Below are 18,530 nucleotides of genomic sequence, written 5' to 3' on the forward strand. Positions count from 1 at the left end.
CTAATAAGATTACTGACATTTAGAAATGGGAAGAAAGGAGCTAAAGGTGTAGGGAAGGTGGGATGGGTAGGGGAAGAGTAAAAAGGGAAAAGAAAAAAATGTGAGAGAATGAAAAGATGAAAATAAAGTGTTTGTAGATGGGGAGGGGAGGAGGGGGTGAAGGGAGGGCAGAGGTAAGGGGAAAAATGAGAACAAAGACCTGTCATGTAGAGGTACAAGATCCCAACAATGAATGTAACTGCACTGTATCCCTAAAATGTACCAATAAACTCAATTAAAGCTGAAAAAAAATTGTGGCTTCACTTATATACAGTAAAATACACCCTTTTCTCTGTGTGTGTATACAGTTTTATGAGTTCTGGGAAATGTACACAATCATGTGAAACTACTGCATTCCAAATACAGTGATCATACCTTCTCCTCAAATTTCTGCCTGGCCTTCTTTAAACAGCTACCTCCCGGGCCTTGGGCTCTGGCAGCCACTCAGATGTTTTTGGTCCCTACACTTCCTCCTCTTCAGAGCGTCATACAACTACAGTGATACAGTGCATGTGTGTGTGTGTGTGTGTGTGTGTGTGTGTGTGTGTGTGTCTTGCTTTTTTCTGCCTGGCATCGCGTACTAGGATTAACGTATTCACTCATGTATCAGTAGTTTGTTTCCTTTCTAGGGCTGAATAGTATTCTATTACATAGAGATGTGCCACGATTAGTTTACCCTTTCATCAGTCGAAAGGACATTTGAGTTTTGGGGTTTTTGCTTTGTTTTGTTTTGTTTTTTTGCTTGGAGCAATTGTGAATGAAGCCACTATCAACATTCGTGGACAGGCTGGGTGTGAACATGAGGGTTCTTCTCTCTTCGGCGAACACCTGGAGCGACATCCCCAGCCCATGTGTGCAGTGCAGTTCGCTCTAGGAAATGGCCACAGTCCTTCCCAAAGCGCCAACACCATTTTGCATTTCCACCAGCAGCACACAAGAGCTCCAGTGGCTCCACGACCTCCCCATCCCTTGTTAGGAGGAGGCGTGACTACGGACTCTAGAGGGACCTCCGGGAATCTTGGCCTTCCTGTTCCCCTCCAAGGCTTCTGCACTTGCTGTTTCTTCTTCTGAAACAAACTTACCACGTGCTAGGGTGGCTCACATTAGTATTTGATTTTAAACCATCACCTGTCATTTTGGCCGTGGTGGTGCACACCTGTAATCCCAGAACGTGGGAGGCTGAGACAGGAGAATCACTAAGAGTTCAGGCCAGCCCACTCTACAGAGTGAGTTTAAGACCTACCTAAAATATGTAGGGAGATACTATCTCAAAAACTAAATAAATAAGCCACCATCTCTCTGCACACCTAAAGACCAGCTAAAAACACAGACACGGCAGTCCATGCTTATAATCCCAGCTACTCAGAGACAGAGGCAAGAAGGACCACAAGTTTGAGCCCAGCCTGGTCAACTTAGTGAGACCCTGTCTCATAAAAAAAAAAAAGCATGCTGGGAACTAGCAGAAAGAATCAAAACTGGGATCTCGTCTTATTAAAAAGCTTCTGCACTGCAAAAGAAACCTTCAATAGAACTGAGACAACCTGCAATGTGGGAAAAAGTTTTACCAGCTGCTCCTCAGACAAAGGACTATTATCTAGAATATATAAAGAACTCAAAATAATCACCCCCCCCAAATATAACAACCCGATTCAAAAATGGGCATCTGAAATGAACAGACATTTCTCAGACAAAGAAGTAAAAGCAGCAAGTAAATATATGAAAAAATGTTCCACATCACTGGTCATTCGAGAGATGCAGATGAAAACAACACTGAGATTTCACCTCACCCCACAAAGAATGGCTGCTATCAAGAAATCAAGCAATAATAAATGTTGGCGGGGTTTGGGGAGAAAGGAACCCTTCTCCATTGTTGGTGGGAGTGCAGACTGGTGCAACCACTATGGAAATCAATATGGAGATACCTCAGAGAGCTGGGATTAGAGGTTCCTTTTGACCCAGACATCCCTCTTCTGGGTATCTTTCCAAAAGAATTAAAAGAATCATACCAGAGGGATATATGCACACCCATGTTTATAGCGGCACAGTTTGTGATAGCTAAAACTTGGAAACAGCCCATTTGCCCATCACTTGGAAACTGGATAAAGAAGATGTAGTTTTTCTATAAAATGGAATACTACTCAGCCATAAAGAATGAGAAAGTAGATTCATTCATAGGAAAATGTATACATATTGAAGACATACTCCTAAGTGAAATACATAAGTCACACATGTGTAAATACCGAATAGTTTCTTTGGTGTGAATAAACTATAATAATGCATAAGATCCTAATGAGATAACTGATATTGTGAAATGGGAAGAAAAGGGCTAACGGTGTAGGCAAAGTGGGAAGCGTAGGAGAAAGGTAATAAGGGAAAGGAAAAAAATCGGAGAAAATGAAAAAATGTTTGTAAATGGGGAGGGTAGGAGGGGGTGAAGGAGGGCAGGGACAAGGGGAAAAAATGAGAACCAAGACCTGTCACGTAAAGGTAAAGATCCCAAAGATGAATGTAACTGTACTGTATACCTAAAATGTACCAAAAAACTCAATGAGAAAAAAAAGAATAAAAAAAGCATGGCGGTGTAGCTCAGTGTGAGGCCCTGAGTTCAATACACAGTACTGACAAAAAATGTAATTATAAAACTATACTTTCATCCTGCATTCTTCCTTGTACCCTGAGTCTTAATTGCTATCAGTAATTACATGATGCTAAAAACATTCTCATTTGCAATGTAAGTATATTGAAGACAGAGTGTGTCTTTTGATACTAAACTCTGAACACACATACCTTATGCTGGACCCCAAAGCATTAATGACTGTTGTCTTCACCTTTCTCTGAGGACACCGTGCACCTCAAAGGCCCCTCATTCGTGAAGCTTTTCTGTGACCCGCCCTGTGCGCCAAGACTGTGTGCTCTTTACAGATACCGGGTTGGCATCTCCATTGCCTAAGTAGAAAGGAAGCAAGAGTCGTGGTAATTTACTTTTGGTACGGTCCTGCCTAAGGAAACTAATTACTATGTTTAATTTTTTTTAAATGTGTAAGGAGCCCTCAATTCATATGTAAATAATCAAAACTCTAGTTCTCATTTGCCTGTATTTTTATTTTTCTATGTCAAATCTATACTTTATATGGGGTCAGTAACCCTCCAAATTTCAGCCATAATTTTGTCAAGTTCTTCATTTTCTCTTCCTCATTTCCCAACCCTCAGTCAATTGAAAACATTTAAGAAACTATGGCTTAGGAAGAGCATGTTAAAATTGTTTGCCCAAAATGAAAGCTGAAAAATCAGTTCCTTTTTAAACCAATAGATCTTCAGAAATTGCTTCTGGAAAGAGAGACAGTTTGGAGAGAAAAGATAATGCTGAAGATGCCTGCCAACAATGACATTTAATGGGCATATGCCAACATGGTTTATTGTCTTTCACCATAGAAAAAGGATTTCAGGACACATCAGTGAGAGCCACACTTTACTAGACAGAATTAGAAAAATAAGAAAGGGGTTTGAAACTGAGGACCTAAAGGAGGCATAGCCGTGATGACCAGACCGGCCCATTATCAAGAGAGTAACACTACGGCTTCAGAGTGGGGAAGGGTCTGGCAAGCTCACGGCATGGCTTGGGTTCGGGAATTTCCTCCTAGTGTGAGGTATGGACCTTTTTGGAGGTAACCTTGCGCCCCCTGCAGGCAGAGTGAGGGCACTACACTGGATCCCGGTAACAAGAACAGGGCAGAAAGGGCGCACTGCACACAGTAAGTTAGCGAAGAGGTGGGGGGAAGCCTCCATCTTTGGAAGGCGAGAGTTCACGGACTAGGGCCTGAGATCGTAGCTGTCCTGCCCCTAGAGGATACCTGTCCTACTGCACTGGAAGTACCCTGCAGGGTCGCTCCCTGACGCCTGAAGCAGCTCTGTCCACCTGACTGCAGTCCTGCTTCTTGAAGCCCCACATCCCGGACCATCCTGCACCTCACTGGGCTTCCCTACAACCAGAAGGCACAGACTCAACGAGCAGGTGGCCAGTGCTGCCCATCTGCCAGCCACAAGTCATGTGTCGATGCCTTGATTTCATCACATGCTGGAAATTTCAACTTTCCTCAGGACAACTAAGTGAGATTCAGTAGCAATCCCTAGATGGAGAGGCAAGAGAACCAAAGCTCAGAGGCCGTGGTGGCTGTGATCACGTAGCAGAGATTCATATCCAGGTCTGCCCACTCCCGGCCAACACTGCTGGCCAAACCAGCAAGCTGCTCCATGTCCTTGGCCAATCCACCTTCGGGGATTTCTCTTCAGGTAAGAACTTAGCTTCTGGGTTTGCCTTCTAACAGGTAAACAGGTGCATCACACTGCTTCTGTTTACCAAACTGCTTTCCAGAATGCTGCCCTTCACAGCCATGGGATGGATGCGTCTATTGTGCTACACCTGTGTCATCACTGGCTATTATCGCTTAGAGACTTAAAAACTCATGCCATTGCTCAAATTTCCAGGTCTTTGAGCTGTTTTTTTAAAGGTCTTAGACATTTCTTCGTGTTTGCTAGCTAATTGTGTTACTCTTACTGTGTAACTTCACCCCTAGTGAGATGACACACATCTTAAAACTGGTGCTCCATACAGACTGGCTTCAGCTTCTGTAAAACTGAGGGCCAGCCACACTTAGACTGGTCCACAAGCAACCTGGAAAAGGAAATATGACAGGAAAAGCAAGAAATAACTTAGTCATATTCTAGGACATTTGTTTTACAATCTCATTTTCTTGAATGTAAGTATTCTAAGGAATGGATTGTTGGCATATACAGATGTAGAAAGCTTTATTAGGTTGAATGATATTGCACCGTCATTTCTATAGGTCAAATCTCTATAGCAGCAATGACAAACTTTTAAAGACTGAGTGTCCACGCTGTAGTAAAAGGCCCACTTACTGCAAAATGTCAACATCACAATGAGACCTGAACATTGAGAGTTTTGTTTAGAAAAAACAACTGCCATCCGATGCTTGGCTGTTGGGGTGACTCAGCTTGCCTGCTAACAGGACTCTGCATTCCTGCTAAGGATCATAGGCATTTGGTTTGCTACCAGGGACCTACACTATCAAGGGCCTCACATAGTAATTGCCATCTATCAGAAATGTTAGCCATGGATGTCATGTCATGTTTTCTAGTAGTCACATTTAAAAACTAAAGACACGTAAAATTAATTGTAATGTATTTGATGTATAAAGATATTTCAACTTGAAATCAACATAATGACAAAATAACATCATTCTTTTTTTCATAGTGTTTTTGCAATTAGGTATTTTATACCTTGAGGCCTGTTCAAGCCTGTCGGGCCAAGGATTACATCCACAGGAAGACAGGGAAGTCTAGAGCAACAGTTACAGGTCATTGTTATCGTTTGTTTCAATGTCCCCCCAAAAGCTTCATGTGGATGTGGGACTTTCCTTTTCAGAGGTAGTTGAATCTGGAATGTGTGATGCTAGGGTTAAGGGTGTGTGATTACCAAACACTACACGGGATTAGTTTTGCACCACCCTAATTCCAGAAGTCTGAATAAAAGGGGCAGACAGATGCTACTAAACCTGTTACCTTTGCTAACTGGTGCGTGATGTGTTGTTTCTCCTCTGGGATGCCTGTCTGTCAACCACTCTGCTTTGGAACCAGCTAATTACGGACTGAAACTTCTATAAACTGTAAGCCAAATAAGCCTCTTCTCCCTCAAGTTTGGGTGTTGAGTATTTTGTCTGAGCAATGAGAAAAGCCTTCCTCTAATACTCTACCCTACTCTTTACTAGGAATATAAACACTTCTTGCCTTTTTGTGTGGACTACAGAAAAGTTACCTTGAAGTCTATTTCTTTAATCCAAATATTAAAAGGTATACATTAGCTTACAACATGAATTAAAGTCTACATTCATAGGTTAGCTAAAAACATGAAATTTAAAACTAACGCCCTTCCATATTCCATTTCTTCTTTATAAGAATACTTTTTGTCAATGTTCTTGTACTCTTTGAGTAACTATTCTGAAGATTACGATACACCATGTATTGTTTTTTTACTATTTTGTTATGAAATTTTGTCTTAAAAGTAAATCTCCGAGGGCAATCCCGTTTCCCCAAAGCATGACAATGTTCTCTGGCTGTGAAGCTGCAACTCCTGCCCCGAGCCTACACACTCGTGTGCGAAGTTCAGTGTTTGCTGAGCCACAATGAGCAAAGCCCCTGCCGTCTGCCAGCTTGGCATCCTCGGCCTGCGCAGGGATGCACTGCCACCGTGGGCGCTGTCACGATGAAGCCAGTTTCCACTGCCACCACCGACATCCAACAGCTGTGACCGCTACACCTCACCGTCCACAGGAGTCACCTATGTCCAACAAAAGGTATTCTAGGTTAACAGTGACAAGTGCTGAAGGAAAACAACAAAGAGCACAGAGGCAGGACGTGAGTGACCCATCTGTGGGGAGCTGGGGAACAATGGCTCAGAAAGCCTCCTCGAGGTGGTGCCCCGCAGCCGTGGGGTAAGATGCAGTATTCACACCAGGCAAAGCAAACAGCACGTGCCAGGCCTGGGCGTGAGTGAGTCTACCTGACAGTGTCAGAGGCAGAGCACAGTGGGGGCACCAGGTGGCAGTAGGACTTCAGACTGTGCCTTAGGGAGCAGCCCAGTGAATGTGGGAGGAACCCACAGGGCCAGGCAGGAGCAGCATGGCCTTATTCAGGGCTGGAGAGTAAGTTATTCCCTGCTGGAAGCATTCCACAGGGGCAAGGTGACAACCAGTGCACTTGAACAATGTGACAGTACCCTATAAATTAAACAGAAACCGAAATAGGCCTTGGCTGCCTATCCTGATCGCCGGAGCTGCATACAGAAATCAGACTGCCCAAATGTCATGGATGGTAACAACAGTGGTATGAATTGGTGTAAGTAAAAGTACTATGTATATGCTTGAATTAAATTTTAAAAAATCAGAACAGCTTTCTGAAACACAGCTTTGGCAGTGAGTAAAGTCACAATAAAGAATAATACACTCTTAACTTTCCATTTTTTCCTAAAAAAGGGAGAGTCCATGTCTTATAGACATTCATTTAGATGTTACACATTTTTCTTATGTTTTCATTGAAATATTTTTTACTTTTATCATTATTGCCTATTACTCTTACAAAAACCTTGGGTTTTGGGCTGAGGATTTAGCTCAGTGGCACCATGCCTGCCTGGCAAGCACATAGTCCTGAGTTTGATTCCCAGTGCCAAAACAAAAAACAAAACAAAAAACCTTGGGTTTCAATGCACGTATTTTATCAAACCCCCACCCATCAAGACATCAGGATTTTTCTAAAGTGCTAAAATGCATATGCTCCCCATAACTTTAGGCTAGAAATATAATGGACAGAAGAATCCTCAAGGTCACCTCACATCCTGAGAGTCCCAGGTTTCATGACAGGGGAAGAATTTTGCTAACAAACAAGTGAATTAAAATCCACGCAAATTGTGCTCACATCAGCAGCACATAGACTAAAATCCGGGAGAATACACTTTAAATCTTCACCTTCTTGTCCTTACTTCTGTAACATATCGTAACACAATATTCTTATTCTGAATATGCTTATTCAAAAATCATGGTCACAAGCCCTGAGAGAGTGTGCTGTAAAGTTTTGTTTTCATAATTCGTAGATAACTATTATTTGCTAATTTTTTATTCTATCTTTGCTTTCCTTTGTTTCATCTGTCTTCTTTTCTTTCCACAGGTTTCCAAGGACGATTCCTAAAAAGAGGATTATCCCTATTGTTCGGTTGGAGGTGAATTTATCCCAACAGTCTGCAGGGTTGTGGATGTCCAGAGTATGGATCTGTAAGGGAAAAGCAAAGTGCTGCGTTAGGACCTCGTCTGGACCCTGGGGCATCAGAAATAAATAACCAATGCAGACAGAAACAGTAATTAGTTATGGAAGACCCTGCTGTACCCCAAACTGCCTCCCAAGAAAGGAAATCTACATATCTGTCACTGGAATCAGCTAAGGTCTGTCCTGATTAGGAGAGTCTGGCAGAGAGATGTGCAACTGCTTTGAGAGACACTCCATGCTACTCAGTTCTCCAACAGGAGGAACATCCTTAACCCCCAATCCACAGTGCTCCAAGATCCAGCACTGACATGAGAGCTGACAGCAAAGTATGGTGGAAAGTTCCGCAACTCACGTGACAACACAGCCAAGATAAGGTACAATGAAAATGTTGTATAAAACTGCCTTCAGGCTACGTGAATAAGCTTAGTGCACTGAACGTGAATGTATTTTGTGTTTAGACTTGGGACAGCTTGTTATGTGTGAGACCTAACTGAGCCAAAGTGACTCCAAGTTGGCTTGCTAATGACCCCAGAAACTGTAGCTTTTCCCTCTCTTATTAAACAGTGGGGAAAGCTGCTCAAACTGCAAAAAACCTTTCTTTGCTATTTGCAGGCTATGTTAAAGGTAACCATAAAATACTTCCCCCATAAGATAAATGAATATGTTTGAAGTTTATTTACCCCCTTGCAGCTGTGTAAAAACCCTATGTTTGAACTTCTTTGTTTGAAAAACCCTATAAAACCTATGCACAATCCTGTAACAGGGCTTCACTTCTCTTAGAGAGTGGAATCCGCATGTGTGTAATAAACTTCTTTCAATTTTATCTGTGTCCTGGTATTTGGTGTTCTCTCGCTGGCTTGGTATAACATTCTGTATATGTGAATATTAAAAAACAAAAAACAAAAAACTCCAAACCTAAAACCCTGCTGGCCCCAACCCTCTCAGACAAGGTACACTCACACTGTATCCTGTCTTTAGCAAGCCCTTCCCTATGCAGAGTAATACAAAGCCAGCCTCCTTGCAATGCTCACCACCAGGTGCCAGCTCTGCTCTCTGGAGCAGTCTCTCAAGGGAGAACAACTTCGTCTGGGCAGGATGACGTTTGTGCAGGGCTGTCTGGTGCACTGGAATACACTGAGCATTCCCAGCTCTCATTCACTAAATAATAGTTTACCATGACAGCCAAAGGTGCTCATGTGTTTCTAAATCTCACTCCTATCCACACTTGAAGGGGACCCGGAGACCCTGATCTGCAGCTGTTGACCTACAGCACCCAGCCCCCTCTCCCTGCGGAAGTCCTGTGAATATCTCACAGGTCTGTCTTACTCTGCCCTGAGGAAACAAAAGACCATGCCCATCCTAAAACACTGCATTGAGGGCTGAACAGAGGACCACAAATGTAATTAGAATATAAAGTGGTGGGTTCCACGTAGTTTTATAATATTTATGACTGTACTCATAATTTCTGCCTTCCTCTGCCATCTAATATTTAAATACCAATGTGTGTCCACTATCAGCCCCAACAATCAACTGATGATGACAGCCCGAGTTCAGCTAAAGTTACAGCCAGAGAGAGGCTGTGGAATTCTGGGAAGGAATCCAGAGAATCACCGATTCATATTGTTAGGGCTTGTGATGAGGGAACAGTGCAGGAAATACAGCCTATCTGGCTCTAGGCTCCTTCAACCCTGCAGTACAAGTCTGGCCTACATTGTTGGGTACTTTACAAAAATCTGTATAAAATACAGTGTTTCCTCAGTTTATGAACGCTTTTATTTACAAACAATTTGGTTCACAAACAGAAACACTGGGTAAAATTTTGCTTTTGTGTGAAAACTCTGCATTGGGTGACGAACACAGCCATGGCCATGTTTCCCCCCAGAACAAGAACAAGAACATGGCCATCTTTTCCAGTACTGTGGATGAATTCAGTTTGTGAACTGTGGATCAGCTAAATACAGGTTCACTAACATCTGCTGGTTCTATTCAAAGAAAATAACAGCAACATTCCTACAAAATTAGTCCATCTAATCTGATTTAATCAAAATTAGATATAATCACTTTATGAGTCAGTAACAGAAGCTTGTGGGGGCAGGGAGTGTGGTGCTGAGTGAACACCTGAAACGCCCATTTCCTGTCTTCTAGGCAGAACCCTGACACCTTTAACATTTCATTTCATATCTTCACTGGCACTGCTTTCTATGCCTGTGAAAATCAAACTTCTGAAAGATTAGTTTTTAAACCATAACCAGAAACTCAGATTTCATTTTTAAAAAGTAATTCAATTCAACCTAGACATTGTTTCTGATATTGCTGAAAATTTTCCAGATACATGAGAAGTAATCCCAGAAAAACAGAGAAATCTAGACTTAGGTTTCTACTATTTATTTAAAATAACACAGCTTTTTCATGACAAACTGGGTCTGAGGAAGAGAAGTTCAAACCACAACAGGGCAAGAAGTTGTCTGAGAAGTTCCCTGCCTTGTAAACAAAGACAGAATCCTGTTTACATAATCGATGCCAAGGGAAAAGAAGAAAAAGGCCAAACCTGGTGAGCCAAGTGGGCTCCGATGACAAGGAGAGCAGCATAGTAGGGAGGGGTCTGGGCACAGCTCACTCCTGCCAGGCTCAGTGCCCCCAGCATGGCCACGCTGAAGCCCCCAAGCCACTGCCTGGTGTTCTCCTTGAACAGCAGTGCCGTGGACTTGAGCCCAATCAGAGCATCGTCTCTTTTGTCCTAACAGCAGGAAATAATAAGAAACACTGTTTTATGGTTCATTCTCATACCATAAAGTTCACTATTTTGAAGTGTACAGTTTGGTGGTATTTAGAGTAGTCATAAGGTGCATAACCGTCACTAATATCTGTTTTAGAACAGGCAGAAACACCACACGGTGAGAGAGAACAGCAAGCCTGAAACCGTCTGGACAGAAGGGCCATGCAGGCCAAGCAAAGTGACACATTACTGCGCAAACTTACTCAGCTCAACTGTCACCAGCTATGCTGTTTTTGCATCGTACCGTGATTCCTAACGACAATCCTACTAAATGAGAGTTAAAGCTCTCTTCTGCCTCTGAGTTCTCGAAGTAATTTCTTACTGCAGTTTCAAGCTCGCTCAAACCACCGGTGTATACAAATGCTCACTCAGCACACTCATGGCCATCCACTGACACTCCCAGCCAAACTTAGCCCCTGCCATCCCTCCAACCTACCCTCTACACAGTTCGTCTGGACCATGACTCCCATCTAGTTACCTGGTCTTTCCCAGTAAATGCATTTTGTATTCAGGACTGTACTTACCTGAAAAACTCATACTCATGAAGTGGAAGTGATCAGAGAATAATGCTACTTATAATCATGAAAACTCAGTAACAACTTCAAGGAACAAAATGGACATAATGTTAATTTGAAATAATTATAGCATGCCAAGTCAAGGGACTATTACACAGTCTCGAAGGGAAAAGGACAATAAAAATAAGGGAAATCTTTATTAGCCACCCTACTTGAGAAAGCTACCCCATGCAATGGTCAGAGATGGCACAGAGGGACAGGGGAGCATGACAGTAAAAAGCAGTCTCTGGAGACCAGGTCTGAATCTCAGACCTGCCATCCACTGTGACGAGGACAAGTCACTTTTCTACCCATTTTATCCGTAAAACAGGGACAATAAAAGCACCTTCCTTGCAGGTCCTTATGGGTATTAAATCAGTATTTGCAAAGTATTTAAAACAATGTAAAGCCTTTAAAACAGTGTCTGGTATACTTTAAATATTACTTAAATGCTCGCAAGTAAAACAGAATGAGTTGAACTTTTGGGTAAACACAGAAAAACATGAAACACAACTGTTTTGTTGGAGCCAAGGAATTGTGATTTTCTTAAGACTTCCCCCTTATTTTGGCTATTACTGAATAGTCCTTATAAAACAACAATATCTAAACCAAAGAAAACGTATTTCTTCTTTACCTGATGGGCATAAATAGTATCATAGATCAGGGTCCACATAACTCCAGCCAAGTAGAGCGGCAGGCACACAGAGGGGTCACAGGAGCCCTTCACGGCTGACCAGCCAAGCAGTGCACCCCAATTGAAAGTCAGGCCTGCAGAGGGGAACAGAGCAGAAGTGGGGTGGACGCAGGTTCCAAGGGAGGGGCCGGTGGGCTGCAGGCCACCAGCTCCATTTACTCTTCTCAGCCCGTTAGTTCCATCTCACAAGAATGGAAATGGGCTGAGTTTAGCTAGAATTAGCCTAACGAGCTACTAGCAAGAGCAGCTCCTGCTGAAGAGAACAGGACCTTAACTGAACATTTATCCCACCTGCGATGGTGTTTGGCTCAGTCACCAGACTGCGGCGCTGGAGTTGGAACTCAGACCTATGGGACTCAGAAGCCCGTGTTCTTTCCATCTATGAACAAACAGGAACACTTTCACACTGTACAGCCTCCTCCCCTCCGAGGACGACAGGGAAATGCCCACGATGGTGACAACTGCCAAATCTCCACTGCAGGCTCCAAAGCAGAGACTGAGCGTCCAGCTGGACCTCCCTGCTTGTGAGTCCCTCTGGCACTTTAAGCCCAACCCGTCTTCATGTCCTCTCCTGAACCCTTTTCCTCTTCTCCAGGCAGCTGCTCTCCACTGACTCTGCCTCTGCTCTGAGGTCCCGGGCATCTGTCACCCAACGGGGTACTGAAGTGGCCCCCAGATCTGCTGTCTTGTCCTCTAGCTCCTTAGAGATGGTGAATGTGTTATAATCCTTTTTGTTTCCCAAGTACTCAGTGTAATTCCCAGCACAATGTAAAAGTAGAGGTTCAATAAATGTTTGAATTAATTATACCAGCTTTTTAATATTATCTTGTAGTCTGGAAATGACGTTTCTCTTACCAAAAAACTTTCAGGTCAGCTAAAAATATAAATTTTGACCTTTTTTTTAACACTGAAAAGAGCATCCAATGGAAGCATCTTAGGAAAGGATAAACATTTCACCACAACTTTCCTGCAAGCCAGGCTCTCATCAGTTTCCTGGACTGTTTTTACTCTTTTATTTACTAGGAGAGTGTCACCAGAATAACTTTAGGACTATTCTACAGTCTTCTAGAAACAGAATAAGAGAGCCAAGGAGCAAATACTTCTGTAATAAAGTTTACTCAGCTATCCACCTCTCTTTTCACCAGCAATTACTGTACTAAATACCTGCACAGATGCTGGGCCACGTATAAAGGATGTTCATCTTCTAGTCACTTACAATTTACTAATGGAGAGACTGGGAGGTGGGCTAATGCTGTTAAAATTAAGGGAAACACAGGAAACTCGAGACAGACTTCTTCCTGGGAGATCTAAGGAGGCAGCACAGAAGGGGGCAACTGTCCACGCCACGCTGGCAGAGCTTCCTACCCTGTGCCCATGTTTTTCAGGGTACCTTGACCAACCCTCTCTTTGTGACACATCTAAATCTTTAAAAAGCACTTCTTCCAGGCGTAGTGGCACACGCCTGTAATCCCAGCACTCAGGAGGCTGAGGCAGAAGGATTGCTGAGAGTTTGAGACCAGCCTGGGCTACATAGTGAGTTCCATGGCAATCTGAACTACAGTTTTGAGACTCTGTCTCCAAACAAATAAACAAACAAACAACAACAAAATATAAAGCACTTTAAAAATACTGTAATGATAATCACAGAAAGAGATGCAAGGTTTTTTTTTAGCAAAGAAGAATGACTGGCACCTTTTATGAATATTCTTGGTTTGGAAAGTTTCATGATGGTCTACACATTTTTGATATATAGTACAGAAAAGCACAGTCTGAGCATGTTGAAGTTATTTCAAGCTCACCCAAGGCCAGCTGAGGCCAGTATGTGATTCTCTTCATCAGGGGGTAGGTGATGACGAGAAGTAATGATGCTGCTCCCAGAGCTATACTGAAAATAGGAAAAGCGGGATTAACGTCACAGTCACTCGGGAATCACTAATTACTGGAAGACATTATAATACTATTTGGAAATTTTTTAAGAACTTAAATAATGGTTTTTGTTATGCAAAATTCTATCCCTGGACTTTGGCTTCCCCTATTACAAAGGATGATTAGAAAAATATTTTAAACAATCAAACAAAAGAATAGCTGGCACATACCAATGAGTGATTTACACACGTTAGTTCGTTACAATCATCACAATGACCCCAGGACACAAGTAGTTTTACTCTGGTTACATCTTTCTGTAATTTGCTGTTGTCACATAACTTTTCTGTAACAGAGCCAAGGCTGAAACCCAGATCTGGAGGCCAGCCTGCTCATCACCACGCAGCCTTAAACGATCTGAAACCCTCAGTGTCTAGCAGATGAAACCTCCTTCCTACAAGTGAGCTGGGGTCAAAAGATCCTTTTTCACAATTTGTGTTAGTTCTCAAGAAAAGGCAGACGTGGAAAACATAAGATGCTCTTTAGTACCTGATGCCCAGCTCACAGCACTCTGGGAAGAACCTCCCAGGGTGTTTTGGAGACACCCCTGCTGTCAGCGCAAGGCCTATGTAAACCTCTGGCCAGGCGTATTTGCTAATGGCCCTCCCCATTGGGTATTTTTTTTTCTCCTCCTCAAAGCACTTCATAAACAGGCAGCTGATGTACAAAAGCTTAGTTGTACCTCTATTTAAGAGACACAGGGAAAAAAAGGAGAGCGAGAGAGACACAGGAACAAGCGTTCCCATTTTCCTCTTGTCACTGATTAGTTACATGGCCTGTTACTGATTAGTTACAGCACAGGGGAAGGACACAGTTCTTTTTGAAAAATAAGTCTACTTACTTGTGTTTCCCTGCACTTTGGGAATAACCTCCAGCATAAACTATACATATACACATCCATGTATACAAACTTAGAAAGCTTTACAAGTGCCTGTGTCCCTTAGGGGATATAAAATGCAAATATCAAAGACAGTTTCAAATATAATCAATGGTGATCTTTTAACTCTTTTGGCTGAAAGCATGATAGGTTTTTGTTGTCACTGTTTCATTTTGCAATACTGGGGATTGAACCCAGGGCCTTCTGTTCTTAGTACCTCTCCTCCTATTTTTAAAATTTTAAAACAGGGTCTCACCAACTGCTAAATTGCCTAGGGTTCAACTTGAAATCCTCCTGCCTCAGTCTCCTCCCAGAATGCTGGGATTACTGGGTGTGTGCTGCGTGCCTGGCTGGCTGAAAGCATTCTGTGGCAGATTTTACAGTGTGGAAGATCACTGTATTTATGCTTCATAACTTACAGATCCTGGACATGCAGCCAATAAGCAACTTTAGTGACGAAGGTTTTTCTATTTTACTTTATTCCTACTTTCTCTAGCTCAAAGGAGTCCATAACGCTCAAGAAAAACACATTTAAACTGGCGTGGTGGCGCACACCTGTAATCCCAGCACTTGGGAGGCTGAGGCAGATGATTACTGTGATCTTTGAGACCAGCTTGGGCTACATAGTGAGTTCCAAGTCAGTCTCAACTACATAGTGAGACCCTGTCTCAAAAAAACAAAAAACAAACAAACAAACAACAACAACAACAACAACACATTTAATATACCTGTAGTAATTCAGACACAGAAGAACACCCAGTGCCAAGGTCAGCTGTCCCCCGAGAAAAACCAAGGACTGAAAAGCTGAAATGTGTCCAGCGGCTACTGGGCGATTGGCTGTTCTTGTAACCTTAACACAGAAACACAGAGAGAGATGCCTTAGCCTAGTGCTCAGGTCACTTAAACATTTAGTCAGGAGGCTTCCTTGCATAGGCATTGAGGGACAAATATGAGTAAAGGATGAAATGAACACTGGAAGTGCTGTCAAGAATTAAAACTGCATATTTAAAATAGCACTGAAAAGAGCTAAAAATTCCCATCACTCATTCCCCCTTTCATTTGATTTCCCAACCCCATCTCCAAACAAACAAAACAAAGCAACCTTTTTTTTCTAGCTCTTTAGCTACTCAGCACAGCGAACAGTAAGCTCCATTTCCACAAAGAAATGAGGCCCAAGAACAACGGGCACCCTCGGGAGAGGAGAAACTGCAGCAGGCGTCGGGTAAGGCTAACACAGCAGCGCTTCAGTCAGACATCAGAGGTGGAGAGAGACCATGTCATCGGGGTTTGCAAGTGGAGCGCTTTCGCCAGCTACTTCAGAACGGTCTGAGAGAGCGTACTGACCGCACTCCTGTGGTGGGGTGAATTCCCCGTGAAACTAAGTAGGCAAATCATTTGCACTGCGTGTTTTTACTTTGTAAAATATGATTAGCCTAAACTCAACCACAAATAAAGGATATTGCCAACATTTTTGACATTGCTAGAAATTAAGACAGGATCAGGGATTAGAAAACCTAGCATCTGGGCTGGGGATTTAGCTCAGTGGTTCTGCTGCCGCCTCACAAGCACAAGGTCCCAAGTTCAATCCCTGGTACCAAAAAAAAGAAAGAAAAAGAAAAAGAAAAGAAAGAAAACCTAGCATTTGAATTCTATCACTTACTGGTAAATTATTTAACCTCACCATGGCTTACTTATCTTTTAAGAGGAAATACAGAGGAAGAAGGAATAATAGCAACTACCTTACAGGGTAAGTAAGTACACTGTCTCGGGTACACAAATACACAATCACTTATCTATTGTTAATTTAACATTTTTTTGTATAGTTGATATCAAAGGCTAGCACACTGTGGCCTATGGGCCGAATCCAGCCTACTGCATGCATGTATGTATATAATACAAATGAAAATAATTTTTAAAAGGATAATATATGAATATGAAATTCAAATTTCAGTGTCTACAAATAAAGCTTTTTGAGAAACACACCCTCAGCCATTTTTTAACACATTGTGTAACAAGAATTTGATCAACTGCAATGAAGATGATTTGGCTAACAAAACCTAAAATATTTACTAACTGGTTCCCCACAGAAAAAGGCTGTTGCTAGCTGGGCATGGTGGTGCACACCTGTAATCCCAGCACTTAGGAGGCTGAGGCAGGAGGATCTCTGCAAGTGTGAGGCCACCTGGGCTAAACAGCAAGTTCAGAGCCATCCTAAACTATAGAGCAAGACCTTGCTTAAGAAAAAAAAAAAAGAAAAGAAAGAAAGAAAGAAAGAAAGAAAGAAAGAAAGAAAGAAAGAAAGAGAAAGAAAAGAAAAAGACTGCTGACTGGATTTATATCATGCTTCAAGATGCAATAAGATAGCTTCCAAAAAACTGGGTCCAGTGGTTAAAGGACCAGAAGTAGATCTTTATGCTTGAGATGGTTCCTCAGGTTTTAAATTGGAAAGAGTATTTTTAATGTTTCAAGATACTACCATAATTTCAGCAAGAATTTGAGTGTTTGTAACGTGCCAAATTCTAAGAACTATCATCATTCACAAATTCTTGCCATTTCTAATGTGGATGAAACCAAGAGGCACGGTAACTTTCCAGGGTCACAGATGCTATGCCAGTCCTACCAACCAGAAGGTTCACTCTCCTTCAGGACAGAATTTCCTACTAAGTTTGAAAGCTGCAAATAAACCCCATCAAGAATAAAAATGATGTAATGCGACTATCAAATCCTAGTCTATGAAACCAGAACACTCAGACCTTACACAAACAAATCATTAATACCCACGTATTTAGATTAGTATTCCAACGTTCTTAACCTAATTTTTATCACATAATCATGCTGCTGGTAAATTACATGCAACATCAACAACTATAATACATTCACTTAATGCATTGCTGTACATCAATATACCATCTGGGCTCTTCCTTCTATCTGAGAAAAAGGCATGAAAGAGATATGTAGTCAGTTCCCTTTTACCTACAGGGAAAAAAATCACTTAAGGAGAACTAAACTGGTTATACGTCACTAAATGAATGGAGAAAGTTGGTATGAACATACTATTTTTTAATAAAGCTTTTATTTTGCAGTTTTAAGACATGGCAATTTATCTGGTTCCTTCCAATAGTAACATCTTGTGAAAGTACAGTACGATCTCAAAACCAAGATTTTTTTGGGGGGTGTTGCAGCGGATGGAACCCAGGGGTCTGCTTGCTAGGTGTAAGTGCTCTAGCACCGGTGAACTCCACTGACTGCCCCTCATAGCCAAGATCCCACCTTTGCTACAGACAAGATTGTAACACTGCTACCACAAGGGTCCCTCGCTCGCCCTTTAACAGCCACACCCTGCCTGCTTTCTCCATTTCCTGCCAACTTTCTATTCACCATCCTGTAAAGTCATTTCAAGGGTGCTGCATGAATGGACGCACATAGCATCTAACCTTTTCACATTGTTTTTTCTCCTTGATGCAATTTTCTGGAGGTGGCATGGATTTATTGCTTATTCTTTTTTGTTGCTGTAGTACTTTATGTTATATCCAGTGAAGGACATCTGATTGTCTCCAGTTTATTACAATTAAAACCACTATAAACATTCATTCACAAGCCAGGAGTGGTGACACATTCCTGTGATCCCAGCACTCTAGGAGGGTGAGGCAGTAAGACTGCAAGTTCTAGCTCAGGTTAGGCAACCCAGGGAGACTCCGTCTCAAAAAATCAAAAGGGGGCAAATACATGGGATGTAGCTCAGGGCATAGGCCCTGGGTTGAATCCTCAGGGATGAAAAAACAACTCAAACAAAAAAAAAAAAAACCCAAAACACAGAAAAAAAAAACAATTTTG

At 42.2% G+C, this 18,530-nt stretch overlaps 1 protein-coding gene across 2 annotated transcripts in view; it reads right to left on the reverse strand.

Annotated features, from left to right (window-relative positions):
* Positions 1 to 5,773: 5,773 nt before the first annotated feature.
* The window catches only part of Coq2 (coenzyme Q2, polyprenyltransferase), an 18,898-nt gene continuing 6,141 nt past the window's right edge, over positions 5,774 to 18,530 (reverse strand). The window contains exons 3-8 of one of the 2 annotated variants that reach the window (XM_010617749.3): positions 15,425 to 15,546; positions 13,696 to 13,781; positions 11,837 to 11,970; positions 10,421 to 10,609; positions 7,744 to 7,878; positions 5,774 to 6,394 (exon numbers count right to left, since the gene is read on the reverse strand). In XM_010617749.3, coding sequence (XP_010616051.1) covers positions 6,368 to 6,394; positions 7,744 to 7,878; positions 10,421 to 10,609; positions 11,837 to 11,970; positions 13,696 to 13,781; positions 15,425 to 15,546 — 693 coding nt within the window. In that variant the 3' untranslated portion in view covers positions 5,774 to 6,367. Of the gene's footprint in view, positions 6,395 to 7,733; positions 7,879 to 10,420; positions 10,610 to 11,836; positions 11,971 to 13,695; positions 13,782 to 15,424; positions 15,547 to 18,530 lie in introns of both variants that reach the window. The other variant, XM_010617741.3, reaches the window with a different exon arrangement.

This window comes from Fukomys damarensis, unplaced genomic scaffold (assembly GCF_012274545.1).
Source record: "Fukomys damarensis isolate Sample0158 unplaced genomic scaffold, DMR_v1.0_HiC HiC_scaffold_37, whole genome shotgun sequence".
NCBI lineage: Eukaryota > Metazoa > Chordata > Mammalia > Rodentia > Bathyergidae > Fukomys > Fukomys damarensis.